The 24,123-nt window shown below is 39.8% G+C and overlaps 1 protein-coding gene across 4 annotated transcripts in view; it reads left to right on the forward strand.

Annotated features, from left to right (window-relative positions):
* The window catches only part of ank1b (ankyrin 1, erythrocytic b), an 86,066-nt gene that overhangs the window by 31,998 nt on the left and 29,945 nt on the right, over window positions 1–24,123 (forward strand). For 3 of the 4 annotated variants that reach the window (XM_084383390.1, XM_084383392.1, XM_084383393.1), the window contains exons 5-23: window positions 10,207–10,308; window positions 15,335–15,433; window positions 16,835–16,933; window positions 17,197–17,295; window positions 17,952–18,137; window positions 18,435–18,533; window positions 18,682–18,780; window positions 18,952–19,050; window positions 19,423–19,620; window positions 20,198–20,296; window positions 20,468–20,566; window positions 21,144–21,242; window positions 21,394–21,591; window positions 21,884–21,982; window positions 22,182–22,280; window positions 22,700–22,897; window positions 23,034–23,132; window positions 23,536–23,634; window positions 23,845–23,943. In XM_084383390.1, the coding sequence (XP_084239516.1) occupies window positions 10,207–10,308; window positions 15,335–15,433; window positions 16,835–16,933; window positions 17,197–17,295; window positions 17,952–18,137; window positions 18,435–18,533; window positions 18,682–18,780; window positions 18,952–19,050; window positions 19,423–19,620; window positions 20,198–20,296; window positions 20,468–20,566; window positions 21,144–21,242; window positions 21,394–21,591; window positions 21,884–21,982; window positions 22,182–22,280; window positions 22,700–22,897; window positions 23,034–23,132; window positions 23,536–23,634; window positions 23,845–23,943 (2,268 nt within the window). Of the gene's footprint in view, window positions 1–10,206; window positions 10,309–15,334; window positions 15,434–16,834; window positions 16,934–17,196; window positions 17,296–17,951; window positions 18,138–18,434; window positions 18,534–18,681; window positions 18,781–18,951; window positions 19,051–19,422; window positions 19,621–20,197; window positions 20,297–20,467; window positions 20,567–21,143; window positions 21,243–21,393; window positions 21,592–21,880; window positions 21,983–22,181; window positions 22,281–22,699; window positions 22,898–23,033; window positions 23,133–23,535; window positions 23,635–23,844; window positions 23,944–24,123 lie in introns of all 4 variants that reach the window. The other variant, XM_084383391.1, reaches the window with a different exon arrangement.

Here is a 24,123-nt window from a genome sequence, read left to right on the forward strand (position 1 = left end):
GCAGTGTATGTTTCTACAAAATAAGGATATGTTGAAAGTTTTTGTTCTTTTTGTTACAACTTTACACTTCTTTAAATACATGTTTCAATATTATGTTGTGCTTATGCTCTGGTTAGGTTTAGGCACAAAACACTCGGCTTACTTGGTTCTGAAGTTGTCGTGACATCGCATCAAAAATATCCTCTGGTGTCACGCCTGCAAATGTTGAAACTCCCTCTTCAACAATGGTCTCTGGCTTGGCATAGCTCGCATAGCTATAATGTTACCCTCAAGAGCCTAATATGAAAGTCAGCTCATATTCATTAACATGTACAAATTTGGATGTGTCCGTTATCACATTAATTGCCTGCATTATGTAAACAGTTCTTTCCAACTGTACTTTGACAAACTGTAACTAAAGCTCTTCCTCCTTGTGTATTTTCTCTGCAATGTTGCCATTATGTCACTAGACCAACAGCTGATAGTCATTTACCAAACATTATTAATGGGACATTTTGTGCACTCAAAGCTGTTTTTAGTGGAGCTAATCACTTAATTCCAAAATGGCACTTCCTGTGTGTTACTAAAATGCCCTCTCAGATATCAGTTGTGCTGGCAGGGAACTTGACTTTTGTTACGGACACTGAGACAGGGAAAGGAGCCCAGAATGTCAGCACAGAGTTGTGACGTCAGGAGCAGACTCTGAGGGACAGCTCTACCCAGCATGCTTTGCCAGTAGTATTTCTGCAGTGCTCATGAATATTGAACAGTTATGAAAAGAGAGAGAGAGGAGGCAGATTGAGGGAAAAGGAGAGAGAGAGAGGATGCAAAAACCTGGGAGATAAGCACGAGGGTGAAGGAGAGAGAGGGAGGTTGAAAGAGTAATGACAAGAAATGGTTGGATATGATGTGTAGCTGAGCAAATGAAGAAGTGCTTGTGAATTCAGGAGTTCAGGGCTGCCTCCCCGTGTGTCACATTTCTTTTATTGTCCCTCGCTGTCTTTCTCTCTTGTGGCTCCTTTTCTGTGCTGTAGGCACAAATGCTCAAAACACAAACTGAGTAGTAAAGAAAAGGAGCGATAAATCAAGGAGTGGGAAAATGTCCATGGCCCTGTCCGCTGGTAAAACCTTTGAATGGCAATGAAATGTTCAGTTTAAAGGTGTATTTCTTTCCAGGCAGTGCCTCTGCAATCTAAGGGATTATTCTCAAGAGATAGTAGATTTATGAAGTTAGGCTTTCGACTGAGAAATTTAAATGGAAGAAAAATAAATTATGTAGCTCAGAGGGGGATTTAAAAGTGTTCATTTTAGGCTGCTTCACACTCAAAACAAGAGTTTCAGCATCTACTTCAACATGCATACGGGTTTTTCTCAACATCTTTCCAACACATCATTCAGTATTTCAAAGCTTTCTGACAAATGAAATAATTGGAAATTGTCATTACTGATGTGTACCAAACATTATTATGCATCAAGTATTACATTTTATTCCTGAAAGCTGTTATCAAGGCAGAAAGCAACTCATGTAAAATCAATCATTTACACGCCTACAAAGTGTGTATAAATGTGTGTGTGCAGTAGTTGTGTAGTGTATTTGTTCATACCCTCTCTCACTAACTATTTGTGTGTGTTCTTGTGTTCATGTTGCTATCATTGTCCCTATATTTTTGCGTCTTGATAGAATGTAAACATACATGTCATATGGTAATGCCTAAATATAAGTGTGCAGCACGTGTGTGTGGGATGTGCGTGCAGCAATGCTGTATGGATAAAAGAAATGAAGGAAAAGCATGCTCTGATTGTAATGGTTTGCAGAAGCAGTGGCCTGACAGAAGCTATAAATATTTTAGATGCTCTGTTTTAGCACCAGGATAGAGAAGACAACAGGAAGATCCTCGTTGTGATGTGTCTCATCATTGTTTCACGAGAAAAGAGGAATTTTGGTGCGCTGCAAAATATATTCATCTCAACAAATCATTTAATCTTTTATTCAGGCGTCAACGCTGGTTTTTATTTTTAAGATAAAGCGCAGCTTCGTGTCAGATGAGCAGCCTTTTGAAGATATGGAGCTAGTTGCTCAAAGACATGTTGGACTCTATTCCCAATATTTGTTGGTTTGTCATCAGGATTTTATTCTGCACCTCAGAACAAAACCCAGCATGAGAGGAGATAACATGCAAAACTAAAAATAGCTTGCACTGAGATACATTACCTGCTGTATACAGGCATTTGTTTGGAAGCGGCAGTCCCTGACTTTGCTTAACAGACAGTTGTTTGCGCTGGTGTGCACTCACTGCACTCTGGATTATTTCTCAAGTACAAATTCAAGGTAATTGTACTTGTATTTGAGTGTTTCCATTTTTTGCGACTTTATACTTCTACTCCACTATTATACGGTTTTCTTAACTGCATTTGTCTGACAGCTGTAGGTTATTAGCTACTTTTCAGAGTACAGTCTTAATTGTCCAGTCAAAACAATGTACTGTATATGCAAATTTGGTTATTTTGTATTTAAATGCTTGTGATGAATTGAAGAATTAAGTTTTCATTCAGGGGCTTAGAACATTATCCTACTTCTTAAGATACATTATGTTTTTAAAACCATCTTGGTCCCGTGTAAAGGATTTATTAGCATCTGAATAGCCCCCATCTTATCCTCCTCTACGGTGGCCCCTAAAAATGCAAAAGCCCCACACACTGTTCCTATAAGTGAATAATTACTGTACTTCCTCCAACCCTCTCGGTTTTGAAAGACATGACATGAGTGTGTGATTGTGCAGTCTGTATGGTACACATACTGCTCTGCAGGATTAGTGTGAGGATTTGGAGCAAACCCCACTAGATGACATCAAACATCTTTATGAACATCTGTCATTAGACAACTCTGTGCCTCTGACTAACTAGAAAGTACACTCATCTGACGTCTCACTGTTTGTTAGACGTAAGTCACAGTCAAACAGTCTTTCTTTGTACAATCTGGAGAGGTTCAAAAAGAAACATGCAAAAAGTGTCTCTTTAAAATAAATGATATTTAATTAAGTCTTACATTTAGATTTTTTCTGTGGATAAGTTTAAAAACCAGCCACCAAAAAATATGTATGTGTTTGGAAAGGCATATGATTGAGTCTTTAAAATGGCAGTATTCACAGTAGCTTAAGGAGTTAAATTACTACATATTGTTGATATGTTTGTGTATTATGTGTAGCGAGAAAGTGTTCCAGACAGGTGTTTCATTGTGATAATACTGATCAGCATTTTTCTCTAAATGTGGGTCTTCCTGCCAAGGTAATGTTTTATAGTTAGAGGCCTATGTCGAGGGAATGGGGACTGGCTTGAAGAGCTGTGGAACCAAGTGGGAAAGAAGAAACAGTGCCAGTAAGATTAGAAGTGATAAATTAGGTGACTTGTTGAAATGTGTCCCTGTGTTGCACTTTGCAGGTTTCAGCAGCCAGCAGGTTTAGAGGCTCTTTTCTCTGAGCATCTGTGGTAGTGGATGTCATTAAAACTTCCCGAGTTTGGGGTTGATGTCCCACTAGAACATCCTATGATAAAAAGATGAACACTTCTGATGATTTGGGCAAATCCCAAAATGGCATCCACGATGTGGCTTTTTTAAACAGTGTCATTTGTGTTTACTTAATGTTTAACTCATGTGCACATACATCTGTTTTTCTTTTTTGTTGTACTCTCACCCATAACTGTGAGATAGACTTGTCAACAGGGACCTGCAAGGTTTCTTCTTCTTCTTTGTTTCTTGCTGTCAGAGCCTGCAGATCATGTGCACCGTAGCTTTATGTGTAAATCTACCCTCCACAGTGGGACTCTTGCATTGTTATACTCTGTGCCTGGTCCTGTTTTATGTGTGCCTAAGTTCGCTTGAGAATCTATCTGTCTTTTGTGGTAGAAGTGGGTCTTTGTTTAAACCCATGAGGGTTCATTACTGTGATCCAGCTCCCTCCCTGTTGGTGCCAACACTAACAAACTGTGGCATCCATGCCGCTATTTTTAGTTTAGGTTTGTGTGCGTGTGTGTGTCTGTAGGTAATTTGTCTTCATATGCGTTGTTTCTTAGTATTATGTGAATGAGTTTCTTGCATGTGCTCACAATGACAAACAGTCCCCATTTTCCCATCTGCATGTTTAATCTGTGACTGTCCACCAATACTCATCTTAATAAATGCACAATACTACTAGCTGGATGTCTCTGTAGAGATAGCATCTGATGAGATACAAAGACATTTATTTGTTTTCTTTCTCTCTTCCTGTTTGCATCTGTTTTTTGCCCCTCTTTGCTAATAATTATATTAATTTTACATTGATTTAAAGAAATATGATAAAACAAAATGAAAAATTTACTGAAAACTGTAAAAAGATAATTTAATGGGGCGCTCACACTAGTCAAACAAACTGGACTTTGGGGGTCAAACGTACTTGGGCACGGTACGGATTGCCTAGTGTGAGAACGCCCTTAGTTAGCTGTTAGCAGCCAGTGAGCAGCAGAGTCCTTTGGTGTGTGTGGCATTTTAGCAGCGCACAGAGAAACTGTCTCGTGTGCTTTGTAGAGACCACCGATCAAACTTTTAAAATGTATATTGACTGATAATGATTGGTGTCAATCAATCGGAGCACTCTTTACTGATGGTACCCTGATTGTCCATTAGGCCTAGTTAATCGATTGCAGGTGATGTGATTCTTTATATAAAAAAAAGTGGCCTATAAAATGCTTAAATGGCGGCGTAACATATATGTGTGGGAAACACAAGTCATCTTCCATTTCCTCTGATTTCAAAATAAATGAATTCATATTTAAAGGTTTTTCTTAAGAAGATATATAAATACACCCTCTGCCTTTGCCGATAGCAGTAGTGCATATAGTGTAGTAGTAATAGTAGGTATTTCTATGAGCACCTACCAAGTTACATTGGGCAGGAGATGAGATTTATGTTGAGCTGTGCGAAGAAGTCTGAACTTGAAGTGACACAAGGACTCATTTCAGAATGAGAAGTGACAGGAGCTGTCACTACAATACGAACAGGTATCCAATGTTCTGCCGATGACTTCAGTCAGAAAAGACCCACAGTATGGAAAACCCTCAAATGCTTCCAGGACAGAGAGTTTGTGATGTTCAGAGATTGAAAGTCTGTATATATTGTATTTTGTCTGTACCCCAGAGTCCTCACTGCTTATCATGTACAACAGTGTGAGCGGCCCGCACCAAGGACAGTAAAATCAGTCAAGTATTCTCATATCAGTGTTTATTTTCCCCTCTCATATCTTTAAATGAGTCACAGGTAAAATTAACACCAATAACAGCTTGTATAACAGCTTATATTTTGATCTAATAGTAATAACCCTGTTATCTGTATGACTCAGTGCTAAAATATGTTTTTTAAATGGCATGAATGTGTTACTCATCCTGTTAGATTGATTTCTATCAACCAGCTTCTGGTACTTGTACAAGACCATTTATGTGAGTTTCAGCATTTGTGTGTGCACATGTACAGTAGGTCTGTTTCATAGTTGTGTGTGTGCGTGCGTGCGTGCGTGCGTGCGTGCGTGCGTGCGTGTGTTTGTGTAGATGCCAATTATAGAAGGACACAGATAAAACAGATTAAATAGCAAACCTGCAATCAGCTGCTTTTACATTATCTGCTTTTAATTTCCTCATGTGAATGCCATTATGGCAGTTTTGCTTTACTATCATTATCTGCAGTTCCTACCTCTTCTGGCTTGTGTTTTATCCACATGACTATTTTTGGCTCGGCACAAAGTAAATGAGTGTGTGTTTCACTGTGAGGATGTTTAATCAGATTTCAGTTGGTGTGGGTTAGCCACACTAACACACTGAGATGAAATGCACAGCACATGCTGAGGTGGGAGGTGAGAGGACAACAGGATCATAGAATTGAAAAAACAGTAGATCAGTGTATATGGAAAGAATTTATGTGATATAAGTTTTGATTAAACATTTGTCGTATAGGCTATATGTTTATAAGACATCATAGTGTCAAGTGTTTTTATGCTTATAAGCAGTCATTGTTTTATCAATGTCTAATAGGGGGGTGGTCAAATGGGAGGCTTCGGGTTAAGATAGTCTTGATCATAGAAGTATAGGATTATTATTGGAATAATACAGTCAGCTGTGTGTCTCTATGATCCTCTTGGTCTGCAACTTAACAGTGCTACTTGTTACTTTGATAATGAAATTGAAACTCAGACCTGCCCCCCTCCTAGCCAAATGCTTCGCACGTTCAATTCAATTCAGCGCCTCAAGCAAGCCAGGGCGGCCGGATAACCGATCCCTCTTTGCCCGCTTGCTGTCACTGCTAATCGCCTGCATCCCTATAGTTCTCAGCCAATGCAAACAGCATTGAAAAGGTAAAATTACTTGTACTCATAAAATGTCTTCAAGGTTGGCAGATCTGGAAACTACCCTATAGAATATATAGCTTACAATATAATTATGATTGAATATTTATAGTGTGTAGTTTAGAGGATAATATAGACGAAACTGACAGAAGGGCGTGACTGAGAGAAAAAGGAACGATAACAATCTCATCTGCTTCTTCTGCACAACAGGCAATGCTATGGATTTTTTTCAACACACAGCACAGTGTGGCCTCCACTGATAGCCATGGTCGAGGCCATAGATTATAACTCTTGCAGAAAACCTTGGTCAGATGAAGAATCAATAAGTGAGGGAGACTTGACTAACTAATTCATCCTAATAATCTCTCTGCCTCTGCACTCTCTCTCTTACCAGGGGATGGAGAGGGGGGATGGCAGGTTAACAAGAGGGGGTGGCATTTTCCCTCATCCCCCCTCATATCGCCTACTAAGTCTTTATTATTTTTGCTACACACCTGTAACTCCAAAATAAAACACACTTGGATTTTCTAAACTGCAGGTCAAAATCTGGGTGACATTAAATAATGTGTGAATGTGGCACCCAACACCCGTTGCTTCATTTAAATCACTTTACATGTTGCTTTTTCTGTTAGTATGTCTGCCATTAACTGTCTGGTCTTGTCTTGGTGTTGTGTTGGCTGGTGTGTGTTGTCTTCTAGGCTCATGTGATTCAGCGCTGACTTGTCCATCAGGTCAGTATGATGGGTTCTGAGAGGCTGGCCGAAGCCTGAGGAATATGGCTCTTTAATAACAGAGTAAATATAATGCTTGTATACATCCTTGTGTACACTTCTACACTTTGTTTGTGTTTCCTCATCAGCTGCAGTAGGGTTTCTTAGGGCATTGCAAAAAATGTTGCCTTTTTAAGTCTTGCGTTTACACAAACAATGAATATTTCTACTGATATTCATAGGTGTGGACTTTTCCCCTCTAGACTACACAAGTGAATCAGAAGAATTCTTGAATAATTTAGCTGAAATGGATGAAATAAACTTAGTAAGAAGACACATAAATGCCTTGTTAGATTTACTTTTTTATGTTAGTGGTTCTGTGTTGCTTGCTGTCGCTTCTTTTCACGTCCTTGTGTTCTTGTGTTCAGGAAAACTGCTGTGTTGTTGTGGCCTTGATGAAACTATCCAGTCACGCTCGTTTGTGCTTTTCCTGTCCTGTTGTGTCTCAACTTTCTATTCCCTGTGTGTTGTAGTTTAGACTGGTCAAATGCTGTGTTGTCTTAGTGGAGATGTGTTCGTATATGTTACTGTACTTTTACAAGTCATTCCTTTGATTTTAATATTTATGATTGTCTAGATTTATAAGCTGCCATGCGTGTTTGTAAGTTTTTACTCATGTGAGTTATCAATATCTGTAGGATCTTGTCTAATTCTTGAAATTAAGTGGTTATTTTGCTCGACTTTCGTAACAAACTGCAGACTGACCTTGGTTATTTTTTGCTTATGTTCATTTTTCATGTTGGAGAATCAACCACCCAACCTACCTCTCAGAGGGAGAGTAGCGAAGGTCTTCAGGGGTGGGGTCGTTTTTTACACAGTTTTACATAGTTTGACCGGTAGAGTAGAGGAAAAAAATAGACCAGTCATGTAAAAAACAGAGATGAGCAGTGTGATGACCATGGTAAGTGCAGCAGCTTCATGCCCATGCACTATGTCTTTCAGCTGTAAGCGAAGCAAACTAATTTGTAACATTTTAAATGATCAGTGATTTTAGTTAATTGACTTAAACAAACAAAAATTGTGATGGTATTAATAAAAGAGGGAGAGTAAAGTAGAATATGTGAGCCAGGGAAAGAGGGAAAAAGTGCCAGAATGCCAAAATCAGTAACACAGAACATATAACAAACACAGAGAAGAAGAGAAACATATAAGGAGCACACTGTGAAATGTAAAATGGCTTTAGCATACAATAATAAATACATAAGGGACTGCATAGTTAGACAGAGACCTAAAACCTACAGCACTAACACATTGGGTTGTTGAGGTGGAGAGACTCTTGTCAGTGTCTGTTTGAAGTCCTGTCTCTCAGTGCTGTCAGGCTCAGTAACGTCTGGCTCTCATGTTCAAAGCAAAGGGATGAGTAAGTGAATAGATCGTGTTGCCTCACAGACAGTAAGTGGTGGGCTGCAGGAAGAGAAGAAAAATAGAGCAGAGAAAAAAACATTACACAAAAACACATTCAAGGATAGTATTGTAGATAGTATGTGTAATATTCACACAATATTTGAATATACATCTGTCTGTCTTCAACAGATATCAGTTAATGAAACAGCATGAATCGAGCCTTTTATTCACTGCTACCTTGGCTTCAGATAAGAGAACAAAATGTAGTGGAAGGACCACAGACTTGTTTTCTGCTAAAAAAAACTAATAAACAGACAAAAAGGCCTATATTGGTAATGTAAAGCAGCTACAAGGAAAACACATTTTTTTGTTGGATCTGGAGACCCTGTGGACAAAAATAGTATGAGTTCCTCTGCCTAAAGATTTTTATCTGGCTAGCACATACATTTGTTTTGAAAGCGAGGGAAAGAGAGAAAACTATTTTCCTTTTTTAAACACAGCTGTTTGCAGGATGCAACTTTGTTTCTGTACCAACGGACTACAGAGCAGCTCAGGCTGTGAGACCCTTCAATTCATCTTCAGCACTCTACCATAAAAATACATTTCATCTTATGACTTATACAACCCAGTGACAGGCGTAAAGAAATAGCAAATGTTCCTGCTCCTGGTCTGGTTTGCTTATGTAGGTCATAGATGCATCAGTATTAAATTGAGACTGTTTCATAACCAGGTAAACGTTTAAAAGTAGTATGTTAGCATGTGTCCTGTCAAATGGAAAGTGAGGGAAATTGCAAGTGACAATGGAGCTCGACTGATGACAAAATCTTGATACAATAAAAAATAATAAGAATGGGAATATATTGAAGAGGAAATATAGGACCGCCAAGTGGATAGTAGGGGGCTGTCGAAAGGACTGAATGATCTTATTTGTTTGACAGATAACATCTAATGCAGTGCATGGTTCAGACAAACACAAGAACATTGGCTCATGATGCATCAGCACAGATAAGTGATGTGAGGAGAGAAAAAAACCACGTATCACTCACTTGAAAAAGGGCAGGCATATCTTTCAGCAATTCAATATAATTAAAGCACTTGAGAATAACAGCTCAGACAGATACATCATTTTTCCAGTGACAGGGGCGGAGAGAAGGGTCAAGAGTGCCGTATAGTACGCAGTGTTTCCACTTCGGGGCAGTGGAAACGTCTCATTTGTGCAGGTCAGCTTTATTTACACTATTGGCTGATGAATGAATTCAGAGGTGGGCGTATAAACACCAACACACACTGAGACACAAACTGCAGGAGCTTTTCCTCTGAGATCAGACGGGCAGACAGCGCAGCTCGTGGCGGAGTGCGCTCGGCTATGAACGCCTGCCAAACTGCCAGTGTGGGCGAAGCTTGACTGTAAGGAGTCTGACATTTCTAGCCTCATACAGAGGGCAGGAGGGCTGATGAATGTAGTATTGTATTTCCTGCATACAGACTCGTGTCCTGTCTTAAAAGGTTTGTTGTATTATTGTAATGGATTCAGATGACTGAATCTTTTAGTGCAACTACATCCTGATATGGAGGACTTGTAGATAACTCGGAAGTAACACTTGATGTTGAGCAGGTGACTGTGTTTTATTTATAGCATTTGTGTACATTTCAGATTCTTGGTGGTTGAATGAATGTGTTGTTACTTTGAAAAGTATCTATATTCATGTTCACGCTCTCATCTTCCTCCTCTTTGTTCATTGCAGGCAGATGCAGCCACCAGCTTTCTGCGTGCAGCCCGTTCAGGGAACCGGGACAAGGCTATGGATCACATCAAGAATGGAATTGACATCAACACATCAAATCAAGTAAGATAGTTTCACAGAACAGGTCTCCAAAAAGCTGTTTGTGTGTTTGTGGGAGGATAAAAAAGATGCCACCCACAGATTTCAATTAACAAAAGAGTAAATCAAATCAGGGCTCATCAAAATCAATTACAACATTTATTTCGTGTTCAGAGTTCCTAACCAAAACTGGTTACTCACATCATAACAAATATTACTTTTTGGTTTTCTTGGATTAAAATTTTAAAGGAGCAATTAGTAAGATATTAGTTTAGTAAAATGAACTAACATTTTCAACAGAGTGAGAAGAAACGCCAGTGTTGACTTAATGTGAAAGACGTCTATGTATTGTGTCACGTAGTCACTTTGGTAATGATTAGTCTACTGAAGTTAGCATGCAAACCAGCTAGCCCCGGCCCATCCTGCCTCAATGCCGTTTTGTAAGTGGCAATAGATAGCTGCTGTAGTTTCAACTGGGAGATGCCAGTTTTTATTGTAATAAATGAACAAAATAAACTCTTAAAAATGTTATGATAGGATATACTCTTGCTACTATTTTCCTTACTAAACAGAAAAATACAACCATATACCTTTCTCACTTTTTTAGCACTAAGACAAGCTTAATTGTCTCATTAACACACATGATTCAAACTCAGTATGAAGAAAATAAAACTCACCAAAACAGTTGTGGTTTATCTTTTCACAATCACCTCTAGTTTTGTTGAAATTAATCCTCAATTCACTGAGTAAGATATGAAAATATTTTGCTGTTTTCACCAGCTGCTCATGTCGACTCTCTCTCACTCCTCTCCCGCTACACGCCTCTCCCATCTCTGCCTGCCGTGTCTTGTCTCCAGGGAGTCATTGTCCTGGTCAGTGCCGCTGTAAATCACCGGCCTACAACCCCTGTTGTCAAACTGACCCCAGTCAATCTTGGAGGCTGTGTTCAGTCCAAATTAGGTGTACGGCCGTGTTCACCTTCAGACTGCCAAATCCAGTTGAACTGGTCCCTATCGCCTGTGGTGACTCCCCCTGTGGTGTGACGTCCAGGTCCAGACAAACTCTAGCGTGACTGGCTCCACGTCTAACTGAGCCATGAGCTTATTAGCTAAAGTTGGCTAGCTACAGCCAAGGATGGCTAGCAAAGAGCAGCAGTCCTCGGTTAGTCTGGTGCTATGCTGCCCCCTGTGTTTTTGGTGCTATCTTCAAATTCTGGCCATATTTTATAAATTGCACGTTTAAACTAATTGTAAAATGAATTTGGATGTTTCTGTTTTTATATTTGTGTATTGATTTACATAGAAAATCAGTGGCTGGATGCAACCTTCTGTACCCACTCAGAGATACCAGCCACCTAAATACGCCTGATTTTTTTCATCAAGATCCAATTATTCCCTGAGAAATTAACAAAAATGTCAAAAAACGCATCCCACAGTGCTAAAGAAAATGAGAAATAATTCTTGGACCCATCCTCAAAGTTTCGTGGAAACCCGTTTTGTAGTTTTTGTGTAATCATAACCTCTATAACATAAACTCCTTGACAGAGGTTATAATCTGCTCACTACACATGTCAATTAACTCTTACTGAGACATACTATTAGTTAACCACTGACACAATTATATAGTCCAAAATGAAAGACTCATGCTGAACTCATTCACACTGTAGCAGCAGACCAAGGAAACTTTATTGCTGGAGTTCTTAATGTACCCCGGGAGAAATTTCCAGTGGTGCAGGTCTAAATGATATTTTTTATACGCTACAGGAGAGAGGAAAGCCATTATACTTTACAAGTTCTTTTCCTTGAAACCAACCTCCAATTGATTCATTCATGCCCAGGGGTGCCACGTTGGAAAAAAGTAAAGAGTTATGTCTGGTCACACTGGTCCCTTCGCTCAGTGCCTTCTGGCTATCTTTCATCCTGAGCATGAAATATCGTATCCTGAGAAACACTACTGTCTTTGGGATATGTGGGGACTACCCGTTGTAAGGCCAGTAAGACACACCTCGTGCTCAGACCATGATACTCATTATGTCAGGTATGTTATGTACATTCCTTTAAATACTATTTAGATACCTTTACTCTGTGATTTGATTAATTTTTAATTCATTGTATGAGTGGCTTGTTCTTTCTGTCAAGGGAAATCATAGGCATGGAGCTTCATTGAATGATGAATATAATAAATAACGATATAACAGGGTGTATGCAGGGTCTTATAAAGTATTAAAAGTTGATAAATCAATTTAGCAAAAATGAAGGCCCTTAAAAGGTATTAAAAAGTCGTACATGCTGTTTTCCCAGATATTGAATTGCATAGCTTGTTTTCAATATGTATATTTATCCAAATAGGTAAAGTTTGCCTGAATTTAACCAGTGCGTGATCATGAGTTGTTACCAGACATTTCCCCTATTAACTGTTAAATCTGAGGCTCTTAGAGGTAAAACTCTGGAATATTTCACAGAAAAGCCAAGATTAGGCTCAAATTCTGGAAGAATAATACAAATTTGCGCAGCAGAAGTTTTTTCTTATTATCTACTAATAATACTAATCTATTAATAATGTCAGCACCCTGCAGATTTATCTTGTGAACCTTCCAGGGTTTTTAATGGTTTCTTTCTAATAAACCTTGCATTGGGTTAGTCACTCAGTTCATTCTCATGTGCTTTATTCTCACCCCGCCTATGTGAATTATGTTGTGTTGATAAGGAGTTACCACAGACTAAGACTGTTTAGTTGTGCTATCTTGCAATCAATATTTAGTAAATGTAAGTTCAACTGTGTCGCTGATGTAACCGGTTAGAACTCGAAGTGGCAATGAGGCCTAAAAATGTATGGAAAGGATCTTAAAAAGGTTTTTTCTGGGAGAGTATGGAGTCCCTTGTTACCCCACTGTGGGAAAAGTAAAAGGCTTTGCCTCAGTCAGAAGGTCATGGTTTACAAAACAGATTCAATGTAGAATGGTACTTAGGACTTGAACACTTGAAAAGTCTCAATATTCTCAATGGAATGCCATTCTGCAGTATCAGCAAAGGGTGTAAAATAAAAGACCAAAAAGAGAATTAAAAATTCACGACTCCTAGACCTCCTGATTCTCTGTCTTTGTGTAAAGTGGAGTGTATCAATAATTTAGTACATTAGATTATAGTTCCCTCAATCTTCAGCCCTACTGTCTGCTCTCTTACACCTTGTTGCATCATGGCCAAAACACAGCAAAGGCGATTGAGTATCGTGAGACATGAATGTGACCGTGTACGTGCAGATGTTGTGTGGCGAGGACACATACACTAGCTTGCCAGTGTGTTAAGGACTGGAGTGGAGTGGGAGTGATGTTTGGTGAATGGAGGGACAAGTGCTTTTATACACAGACAAAACACTGTCAGTGAGATGGGCATTAAGAATCGCTCAGCCACACACACACACACACACACACACACACACGCACCACACACATGCACCAGAAAGAGAGATGAGATAAGTTACAGAAGAAAGTTGACTGTTAAAATTAAAGCAAATGTACTTACATTTTGCACAATTTTCAAGGATCGTTAACATCTTTGTATTAAGATTGTAATCAGCTAAATGATTACTCTTGATATGATCTACAATAATTGCATTTCTTACCAACAACCATGTGGTCAGTTATATTTCTAAAGGCCGTAAATGCGTTTCTGTAATGTGTGTTGTGTCCCTTCATTTCCTTATGCAGTTGTTTCTTCTTTAGGTTTTTGTTTACTATTATGTTGATGTCTTTTTAATGAGGACTGAGGTAAGGGCAGAGATGGTATTTTTATATGTGATTTATGTCAATCTGTAGAAATAACCTGTCCTTGCTATAGCTAACAACCCTGCAGTCTGTCTCTCTCTCCCTCTCTCCCTCTCTTCATGAGGGCATCTAACTACCTACCACTGTATGCATCAATGCACACAATTCACAGATGAAAGTAGGTGTGTGCAGATGGGGTGCTAACAGGCGTGAAAGCTGTTGTTTTTATGCTAAAAAAACAAAATAAAATGTTGCTGTGTATTTGCTTTTTTCCCATGTGTGCACAGCAGACGTTCACACACTACATTTAACAGTGTATGTAAGTGCCTCTGATACACAGTTTGGTTCCCAGCAGTCTGCGCATGCTCGCAGAGAGACTGTGTTACCAGTTTGTATTGAGTGACACGCTGTATGATGGGAAGCCTGAGAACAGCGTGGACAACAGAGACTCCTGGTGGTTAGATTGGTTACAGCAGCTCAAACTTTAATACGATATGTAGCCATCCAGCCAGAGAGACGGACAGTCAGACAGACAGATAGACGGACAATGCTGAGATTGTGCCCCCCAGCTCTCTTCCATACTCATCAGTCTCATCGGGTTGTTCATTTTGGCAGAACTGAGTCCTCCAGCTGTCATTGTGGGTTTATCAGTTATTTTTAGAGGTACAGTAACTAGACAAGTGATGTTCTGCACAGCTGGAGAAAATGGGCATATGTTGCAGTTCTCACAGGAACGCAAGACTGAGGGATACTGCTGGCGTTTCTTTTTCTCACCATTCCTCTGTATACATCAGCAAACTGCTTTCATCTAAAACAGATGGAGTATGAACTTGGGAGTTTGACGATGTTCAGTAGCAGAAGTCAAACACATTACAGTCTGGTTTCATAGACTGCTGCTGTAAAAGCATATAATTCTGAAAGGTCCTGAGGTACTGAGATGTCAATGGTGAGGACAAGGTCAAAATTGGCCATGGATGGCTTTGGCATGAATGTATATAGATCTTTGCACAGACCTGATCCAGGAATGTATGTATGTTATTACACTAATTTGCAAGACCCCAACTTAACTCTTTAAGGTCCCTGAGAGATGTGCTATCACATTTGAGTTAATGTGGACTGTGATTATAATAATCCTGGTTATTAACAGGATCATTGTACTATTAATGTCGCTTTAAGATTTATACTTTAATATGAGTTGGTGATAACTTTTTTAGAGAATATTCAATCCTATCTCTATGTGTTGCTTCTAACTCTGGCCTGACTAAATCTCTCTGTTTTCTCCCTCAGAATGGTCTTAACGGGTTACACCTGGCCTCTAAAGAAGGTCATGTTAAAATGGTCCTGGAGCTACTACACACTGGCATTGAGCTGGAAGCCACCACCAAGGTACATTCTGTACTTTCCATTTCACACTGAAATGTACAACAAGGAGTTTTTCACTGGTAATGAGACTCAATTTAATACTGATGCCTATTTATGACCTACGTAAGCAAACAAACAAGATAGCCTAATTCTATGTAGTTGTTATATTAAAATAAGTCATACAAATAAAACCTTTCTCTGGCGGAGTGCTGACGATGCATCTAGGCGTCTCACAGCCTGAGGTTAGAATCTGCTTTGTGTCCGGTGGTAAGATCTTAACAACAGCAGGGCCCACAGGGGCTGTCAGGATTAACCTTGTATCTGCTTTAAGTGAATAAAGCACTTTTAGTTGTCACATTTTCCCAACGTCTTACTTGGCCTTACGATTTTATCGTCCACAAATGTGAATGTGCCTTCAGTTTTACCATAAGACATAAATTAAAACATGTTTTCAACTGAAAACATACATGTGACAATACATACTTTACATAAAAGAGGAACTGCGAAAGGCAAGAAAGACACATCTCAGCAGTAGACATTCTTCTTCAATTCACATTACCCGTCTGTAAGTGTTCAGGAAAATAAACCTTCTGTGAACAAAACTACAGCAATGTGTCAGGAGCACCATCCTTCAGTGCAGAACCTACTTTCATTTTTTACTTTAACTGCACTTGGTACAAAGGATTTCTTGTAGATATTTCTATCAGCCATCGGTAGCTCTGAGCTAGTTCAGCTGGACTGCAACTACAGACCAACTGTAGCAACAATTCGCCAGTAACCACCTGTAACCACAAAAACTTAACCAGCTATGTGAGATTACTGAAGAGCCTCTCGTCAGCAGTAAGTCATTCTTTTGAAAATAAATGCAATATGCTTCTAGCTTTAGCTGTTATTTATACTGACTGTGAATTTAGATCATGTTATGTCACCAGAGCTGGATGAATTTTTAAGATATTGTATGAATATCAGATTTTTTCTGAAAAAAGTTTGAGGAACAAGTTATATTAGGAGGATGGAATTATCAGTTGTCCTATTGAAAAAATGAGGTATCAAACTGCTTTTGCTCATTTAAACAGGTGCAATACTTCTTCAAAGCCAGTCAGGCATGTATCTTGCAAGTTTTTCTTTTGAAAAGTTTTTCCAGAATTATTTAGCATACTCATTTCATCATAACTGTTGCCTTTTTACTGGCAGTGTAGGCTTTTTGCCGTTAAATGAACTTAATGAACAAAATTGAGCTGCTTTCGCTGTCACAGTTTTCTCTTGTACACTGAAATACACATGCTGTATTTCACTGTAGAAAACTAGGCCATTAGGTTGCAGTTATTTTCCTTTCATTCACTCAGATTTTTCCCTCTCTCTCTCTTTTGGTGTGGTTTTGTGTGTGTCTGTGTGTCTGTGTGTCTATGTGTGCTTAACCTCCAGAAAGGGAACACAGCCCTCCATATCGCAGCACTGGCAGGGCAGGAGAAAGTGGTGGCTGAGCTCGTCAACTACGGTGCCAACGTTAATGCCCAGTCACATGTGAGTCACTGCAAGCTGTGTGCAAGAGCAGAGTGTGCAAGTTTCTCTGTGTGTGCGTGTGTGTGTGCGCATTTGTGTATTTCTGTGCTTGTATATGTGGCACGCCAGCTAGAGAGATGTCCATCCTTTTTACATAAGGTGTTAGTAAGGATGAGTGTGTGTGTAAAGATAAATACTTGGCAAACATCACATCTTGTAGTATGGCTTTAGGCCCGTATTATTATTTGTTTGTAACTATACATGATGTATCTGTGCACTAACAGAAAGGGTTCAGTCCTCTCTACATGGCTGCACAGGAGAATCATTTAGAGGTGGTCAAGTTCCTGCTCGAGAATGGCGCCAATCAGAGTCTCCCAACAGAGGTACGTGTCTTCAAACTGGCTGAGGTTTCCCAGACCTGCCATACTGATGATTAGCTATTACCTCCATGAACATCGAATGTGTCTGTGTGAGACACTATGTGGTGTTTAGAGTATGTTAGTGAAATGAAGTAGCTAAAGAATTGTTCGTTGGGAATATGATACATTGTAAAACCAAATCATCTCAACCATTTCTGACTTAAACCTTTTTTTATGGAAACAAGCAGATCACCTGTAAATGTCAAAGCTGTCATTGGCTATAAATATGAACAAACATTATGGGATGATTTTCTAAAGGACACAAGGCCCATTTCTCAGTTTCCATGTTGTGCAACAAAGGTTATTCAATATTTAGCATTTTTAATAATGGAAATGTTTTTCCACTTGAATGTTTTTACCCATTGCCATTTTCTCACCAGTGCCCAATTGGTACAGAGATGCCAAAAAAGTGAGATAGCTTATGCATTTGCTACTGCCGTTGACTTGCCTGGCACAATTAGGGCAGTCCTTATTATTGAGATCTGGTTAGTATGCGGATTGTGTTCATGCCAGGAAACAAAACAAGCAAACAGGATAATTTATCTTTCACTGCATCTGCTTTTACAATGTCATCAGACTGCCATCACTCCATCACTTTCACTTGCTGTCTCCTCTCTCAGGATGGCTTCACTCCTCTGGCAGTAGCCCTCCAGCAGGGCCATGAAAATGTTGTGGCACTGCTCATCAACTATGGCACCAAGGGCAAGGTCCGCCTCCCCGCACTGCACATCGCTGCGCGAAACGACGACACGCGCACCGCTGCAGTGCTCCTGCAAAATGACCCCAACGCTGATGTTCTCAGCAAGGTATACAGACTCACTGAGGATGTGAGATTGTGTAGAGGTTTATTTAGTCTACTGTTACAAGACAATCAGCCTACAGGAATGTTGCATGAGCAAGAAAAAAATACAGTTCGAATGCAGTGTCCTTGAATAATAAGAAAACTCTCGAAGCTTTCTATCAGAAGAATAATGCTGTTTATTAAAATACATATTATACATGTTAAATATACAGTGTTTTTAAGAGTTGTTCTTTCTAACTTACTTAATGACCTTATTTACACTTTTATCCTTCCACTTTCCCCTGTGTCTCTTTCCATGTAGACTGGTTTCACACCTCTCCATATTGCTGCCCACTATGAGAATATGAGCGTAGCCCAGCTGCTGCTGAACAGAGGAGCCAATGTAAACTTCACCCCCAAGGTCAGTTGATCTCAGCAGTAGGATCAAAATTTTGACAACTTCCCTATACATTTTGAGGTTTTTAATAGCTTTGATTCTACTTTCGACTTGTCAAACTTTAATATGATTACAAAGGGTGCTGACTTATTTCCTGCCCCGGCTTCTCTAGAATGGCATCACGCCCCTTCATATAGCCTCCAGGAGGGGCAATGTGATGATGGTCAGACTACTGCTGGACAGAGGTGCACAGATTGATGCCAAGACTAAGGTAGTGTACCATTTAACTCCACTCTGCTTTGTCACTTAAGCATGTCTAAAGCCTTCACAATCAATTCCCCCCATTCGTCATCCTTCCTTTGCTCATTTCTGTCTCTTGCATCGTTAACATCTTTCCAATTACTGTCCCGGTGTCTCTCTTTCGTAACTCATCTCTTTGCAGGATGAGCTGACTCCTCTCCACTGTGCAGCCAGGAATGGTCACGTTCGAATCATTGAGATCCTGCTGGAACACGGTGCTCCCATCCAGGCTAAGACCAAGGTGGATGAATTTATGAAGTACTGCAATCTCTGCAGTTATTGCTATCCTTGGGAACTCAGTACTGTTTTTGACTTCTTATCTGAATCTTATGAAATAATCCAACTATTGAGTGAGATTCCATCAGAAAATCTGCATATAAACCATGTTGCTAGAAACTCACTTTGATCTGACTTTTTTAGCACTATGCATTGATTATATCCCCTCTAAGGACTCATACTGTGCTATGCTCAGCCCAAGAAAGTAAATTTTATTGACTCAGTGCTACAGCGTGATGTGTGCACAGGGCTTTATTTGGCAACATTGAGAAATCTATCTCCAACTCTCCTCCACTTTTTTTCTCCCTCCCTTACTTTTCCTTTCCTCTCCTTACAGAACGGTCTGTCCCCCATCCACATGGCAGCTCAGGGGGATCACATGGACTGCGTCAGGCAGCTACTGCAGTACAATGCTGAGATCGATGATATCACACTGGACCATTTAACCCCTCTTCATGTAGCAGCCCACTGTGGTCATCATCGGATGGCCAAAGTCCTACTGGACAAGGGGGCCAAAGCAAATGCACGCGCTCTGGTGGGTTGTTCATTGTAGATGACTCTCAAAAGCCAATCAAGATGATCATAGTAACTGTTTTTTTGTCTTTTTGATCCTTATGTTGACAAGAAATAAATGTCCCAATTATGAACTGGCCACCTGTCGAATTCATGCTCAAGACAAGTAGGGGGCAACATTTCAACAGAGTAACCACAAACTGCTGCTAACTGTAGCCGTTAGCTAGTTAGCTCAGTCTCAAAACGGTTCTTTCTTAACATTCTGTTGATAATTTTAGTTAATTTTTTAATGTTTCACCCGTAATTCTTACATGTTGCAGCTTTAAAGGTACGCAGATTTATATCTGTTTAACTGAAGACGTGCAAAAGCTTAAAAGTAAAACCAATCTTTTACACCCATCCCCCTTCACACACATCTTTTTCACATCAAGCAGTTGCCATCAGTATAGGGACACAACGCGGGAGTGAGAAATAAATAATTTTGAAACTTTTTTATAAACAATCTTTGGATCTAAAAGTATAAGCCATAAAGTGATTCTGACTTCAGGACTTTTTTCACATGTGTCACTAGTTGTGACCTTTTTCCCCTGTGTTTCCAGAATGGCTTCACACCTCTCCATATTGCTTGCAAGAAGAACCACATGCGGTCCATGGACCTGCTGCTCAAGCACTCTGCTTCCCTAGAAGCCGTCACAGAGGTGAGGCGATGTGACCACAAGGGACGGAGTCTGAAAATGAAAAGTGGCATTGATAAAGAATTCCTTATCTTTTCTGTCCTCTGCTGTCCAAATCTGTGGCTCTAAACAAGAATGTCACATGACTTCTGTGTAATGCATTGATATTGAGCCTCGACTCTTGTCTGTGTGCAGTCTGGTCTCACTCCTCTTCATGTAGCAGCATTCATGGGCCATCTGAACATAGTGAAGAACCTGCTCCAAAGAGGAGCTTCACCCAATGCTTCCAATGTGGTGAGAACCTCTTTTTCCACCTAAACGTTCTTTTCTTTTCCTTTTTCTCTTGAATCACTTATAAAACATCGCCAGTTGAGAGAATTAACATTTGTCTAGATTGTCCACAAAAAGTACCTCTCTGGACTCACATTTTTAAAAGAGAGTTAATTCCACTCTGAATTCAATAATTAATTACTTGAGAAGATTAATTTCGTAGGTCAAACGTTAAACAATTAGGAATAGATGGATTAATTCTCTTTTCGCCAGCACAGGAAGCCATTGCTGTTAAAAAGGATATTGCTCAATGAGCATGAATTGTTTCTAAATGACTGAAATCAGTAGACATGTCTGAACTGTGGACTCCTGAAAAATCTTAAAATAAACTTAAAAATAAACAAGAAATATATGTATAAAACTGATCACAAATTAAAGAATAAAAGTACAAATCATGTTTTTATCTGTATGGCCTACAGTATACCCACAAGTACTACATAAATTAAACAAACACTATGCACTGTTCAGCACTATGTAGTTATTGATGAATTGATTGAAAATTTCAGTTACATTAGTTACTTTTTGCATTTCTCTGCACCAGAAAGTGGAGACTCCCCTCCACATGGCGTCCAGAGCAGGACACTGTGAAGTTGCTCAGTTCCTGCTGCAGAATTCAGCACAAGTAGATGCAAAGGCAAAGGTACGAGCTATGTCGTCATGTAAACAAGCTTTTTGTGTGTACTATATGTTGTTGCCATTCAGTGTATCTGAAGGAGGTCATTGCTGCCTTTTAATCTGCAGAAAAAGTTTCATAAAACATAACCAATTACCCTCATTCTCTCTGTGTGCAGGATGACCAGACACCCTTACACTGTGCGGCCCGCATGGGCCACAAGGAGCTTGTCAAGCTTCTCCTTGAGCACAAGGCCAATCCCGACTCAGCTACAACTGCGGGCCACACACCATTACACATCTCTGCGCGTGAAGGACACATCCACACTATTCGAATCTTATTGGATGCTGGAGCACAGCAGACCAAGATGACAAAGGTAGGACAGAAGCCATGACAGGAAAAAATGGTTGCTTCTGCAATAATGCTCAATTACTGCAAAAACATTACAGGCTAGACACACTGGATGCCTGTGAACTGCGTGGCAGTCGCGTTGCTGAGCTGCTGCTGCTCACTCGTGTGTTTGTGTTCACAAAGGCTGCGTGGCAGCTAAGTTGCTGCTGCAGCGTGGCTCCTGCCTGCCCTATCTGTTTACATGGAGTTTGATTTGGTGATTATGAATAAATATGATGATGAAATGGGCTTTCCAAATTCTGTTATCTTTTGAGCAGAAAGGCTTCACTCCTCTCCATGTGTCCTCTAAATATGGGAAGGTGGATGTGGCCGAGCTGCTCCTGGAGAGAGGAGCCAACCCTAATGCAGCGGGGAAGGTGAGACAATCTGTGCTTCCTGTAGTTCAGCTCCCCGAAGTGAACAAAAACAATAAAGCACTCTTTACAAGGCTGTGAGGAGCCCACATAGAGATGATTTATCATGGTGATGTTTCACATATATATGTGTTTCTGTGTGTTTTTGTGCGTGTTTATACGTGTCCATGTGTATGTGTGTGCGTGTGTGATTGTTTAACAGAACGGTCTGACACCCCTTCATGTGGCCGTCCATCACAACAACCTGGATGTTGTTAAACTCCTGGTCAGCAAGGGAGGATCTGCACACAGCACTGCCCGAGTAAGATGCTCACATATGCGTGTGCACATACTCACATAGGCACACAGCATAAGGCCTGCAACAGACATTATGCCACTGCTATAAGGATTATATTATCGCATAATAATGCAAGCATACAGCAATAAACTTTTAATTATGAATAATATTCAGACATTAGGATTGGAATGTGAAAAAATAAAAACATAATTAAACTAGAATTAGAATACCAAAACAATAATAATTGTGATTCAATGAATATTAAACATTTAACAAGTCGATAAATAATCGTGAAAAAACAAGTGTAATACTTAAACATATAGTAACTCAAATAACAATCTTTGCGCCCTGAAGCACACGAGTGCATTCAAGTTTTAATCTAAAATTAGATACGATCAGTGTTAAGATAAACAATGGCTTTATGTCTGTGTTTCTCGCCACAGAATGGCTACACTCCCCTTCACATAGCGGCCAAGCAGAACCAGATGGAAGTGGCCAGTTGTCTGCTGCAGAATGGGGCGACGCCCAATGCCGAGTCCCTCCAAGGCATCACGCCCCTGCACCTGGCTTCACAGGAGGGGCGGCCTGACATTGTGGCCCTGCTCATCGCCAAACAGGCCAACGTGAATCTGGGAAACAAGGTACAGTAATACAATGGAGTGAAAATGTATGGGGTTTTTTTTATGTTTTTTTCTTATCACCTTTGAAAATTAGAGAACCTTGAAAATGCTGTTTGAAAAACACATTTTTCATGTCTCGGGTCCATTTTTCTTATAGAATGGATTGACCCCACTGCATCTTGTGGCTCAGGAAGGTCATGTAGGAATCGCTGACACGCTGGTCAAACAAGGAGCTTCCATTTACGCTGCCTCACGGGTAAGTTACACCACCTCCACTGGTACACACAATTATAGAAAAGGTATTATTAGCTGACATCTCTTAAAAGATTACACTGAAAAATGAGCCTTTAGATTTAAGAATCCGATTTTTTTTTCTTCTTTTCTCTCTTATGAATATTCAATTTACAGCGTGTGGTCTTGTCACACTAGCTTATCAGATTCTTTAGACATTTAAGATTTATAATAAATCTACCAAGCAACTAAAAAGACAATATAAAAGTGTAACCTCAAAGTAGGTGATTCGTCTTGTAAATGAATATGTAATCATTTCTGAGCTTGTTTACTGTTTGCTGCCTTTTTACAATTTTGTATTCTCATGTTTATAAGAATTTGTACACAAGCTTTGATGAACAACAGCCGTCTCTCTCTCCTTGTCCCAGATGGGCTACACACCGCTTCATGTCGCCTGTCACTATGGCAACATCAAGATGGTGAAGTTCCTTCTGCAGCAGCAGGCCCATGTGAACAGCAAGACGAGGGTGAACTATATCTATCTCACCTGTATAATATGTTTTAGCATATATGACTGCATGTGTGTTTTGTTCACTTGTTTGGCACTTGATGTTTTGCCTCCAGTAATATGTTAACCAGCATGAGTAGAATGGCTGGAGCAACACTGGTATAGTTTTGAATAGTAATGTCTCTGAGTCTCTTTTTTAGTCTGACCATCTTCCTTCTTTTTTCCCCAGATGGGCTACACCCCTCTGCACCAGGCAGCTCAGCAGGGCCATACAGATATTGTCACCCTGTTGTTGAAACATGGTGCCCAGCCCAATGAGATTACTTCGGTGAGCAACCCCTTTAAATACCGTATCCTCTCATTCCTCTTCCTCTCATTACTGGGAATTCCCCTTTAATGTTCTATATGTTCCTTCACTTTCTGTTTTATGCCTATATTGTAAAAACAAAGTAAAAGGTTTATGACATTATAACATAATCTGGCATAAAAACACGTTTTTTTTTTTGTT

This window comes from Pagrus pagrus (assembly GCF_965226575.1).
Source record: "Pagrus pagrus genome assembly, chromosome: 19".
NCBI lineage: Eukaryota > Metazoa > Chordata > Actinopteri > Spariformes > Sparidae > Pagrus > Pagrus pagrus.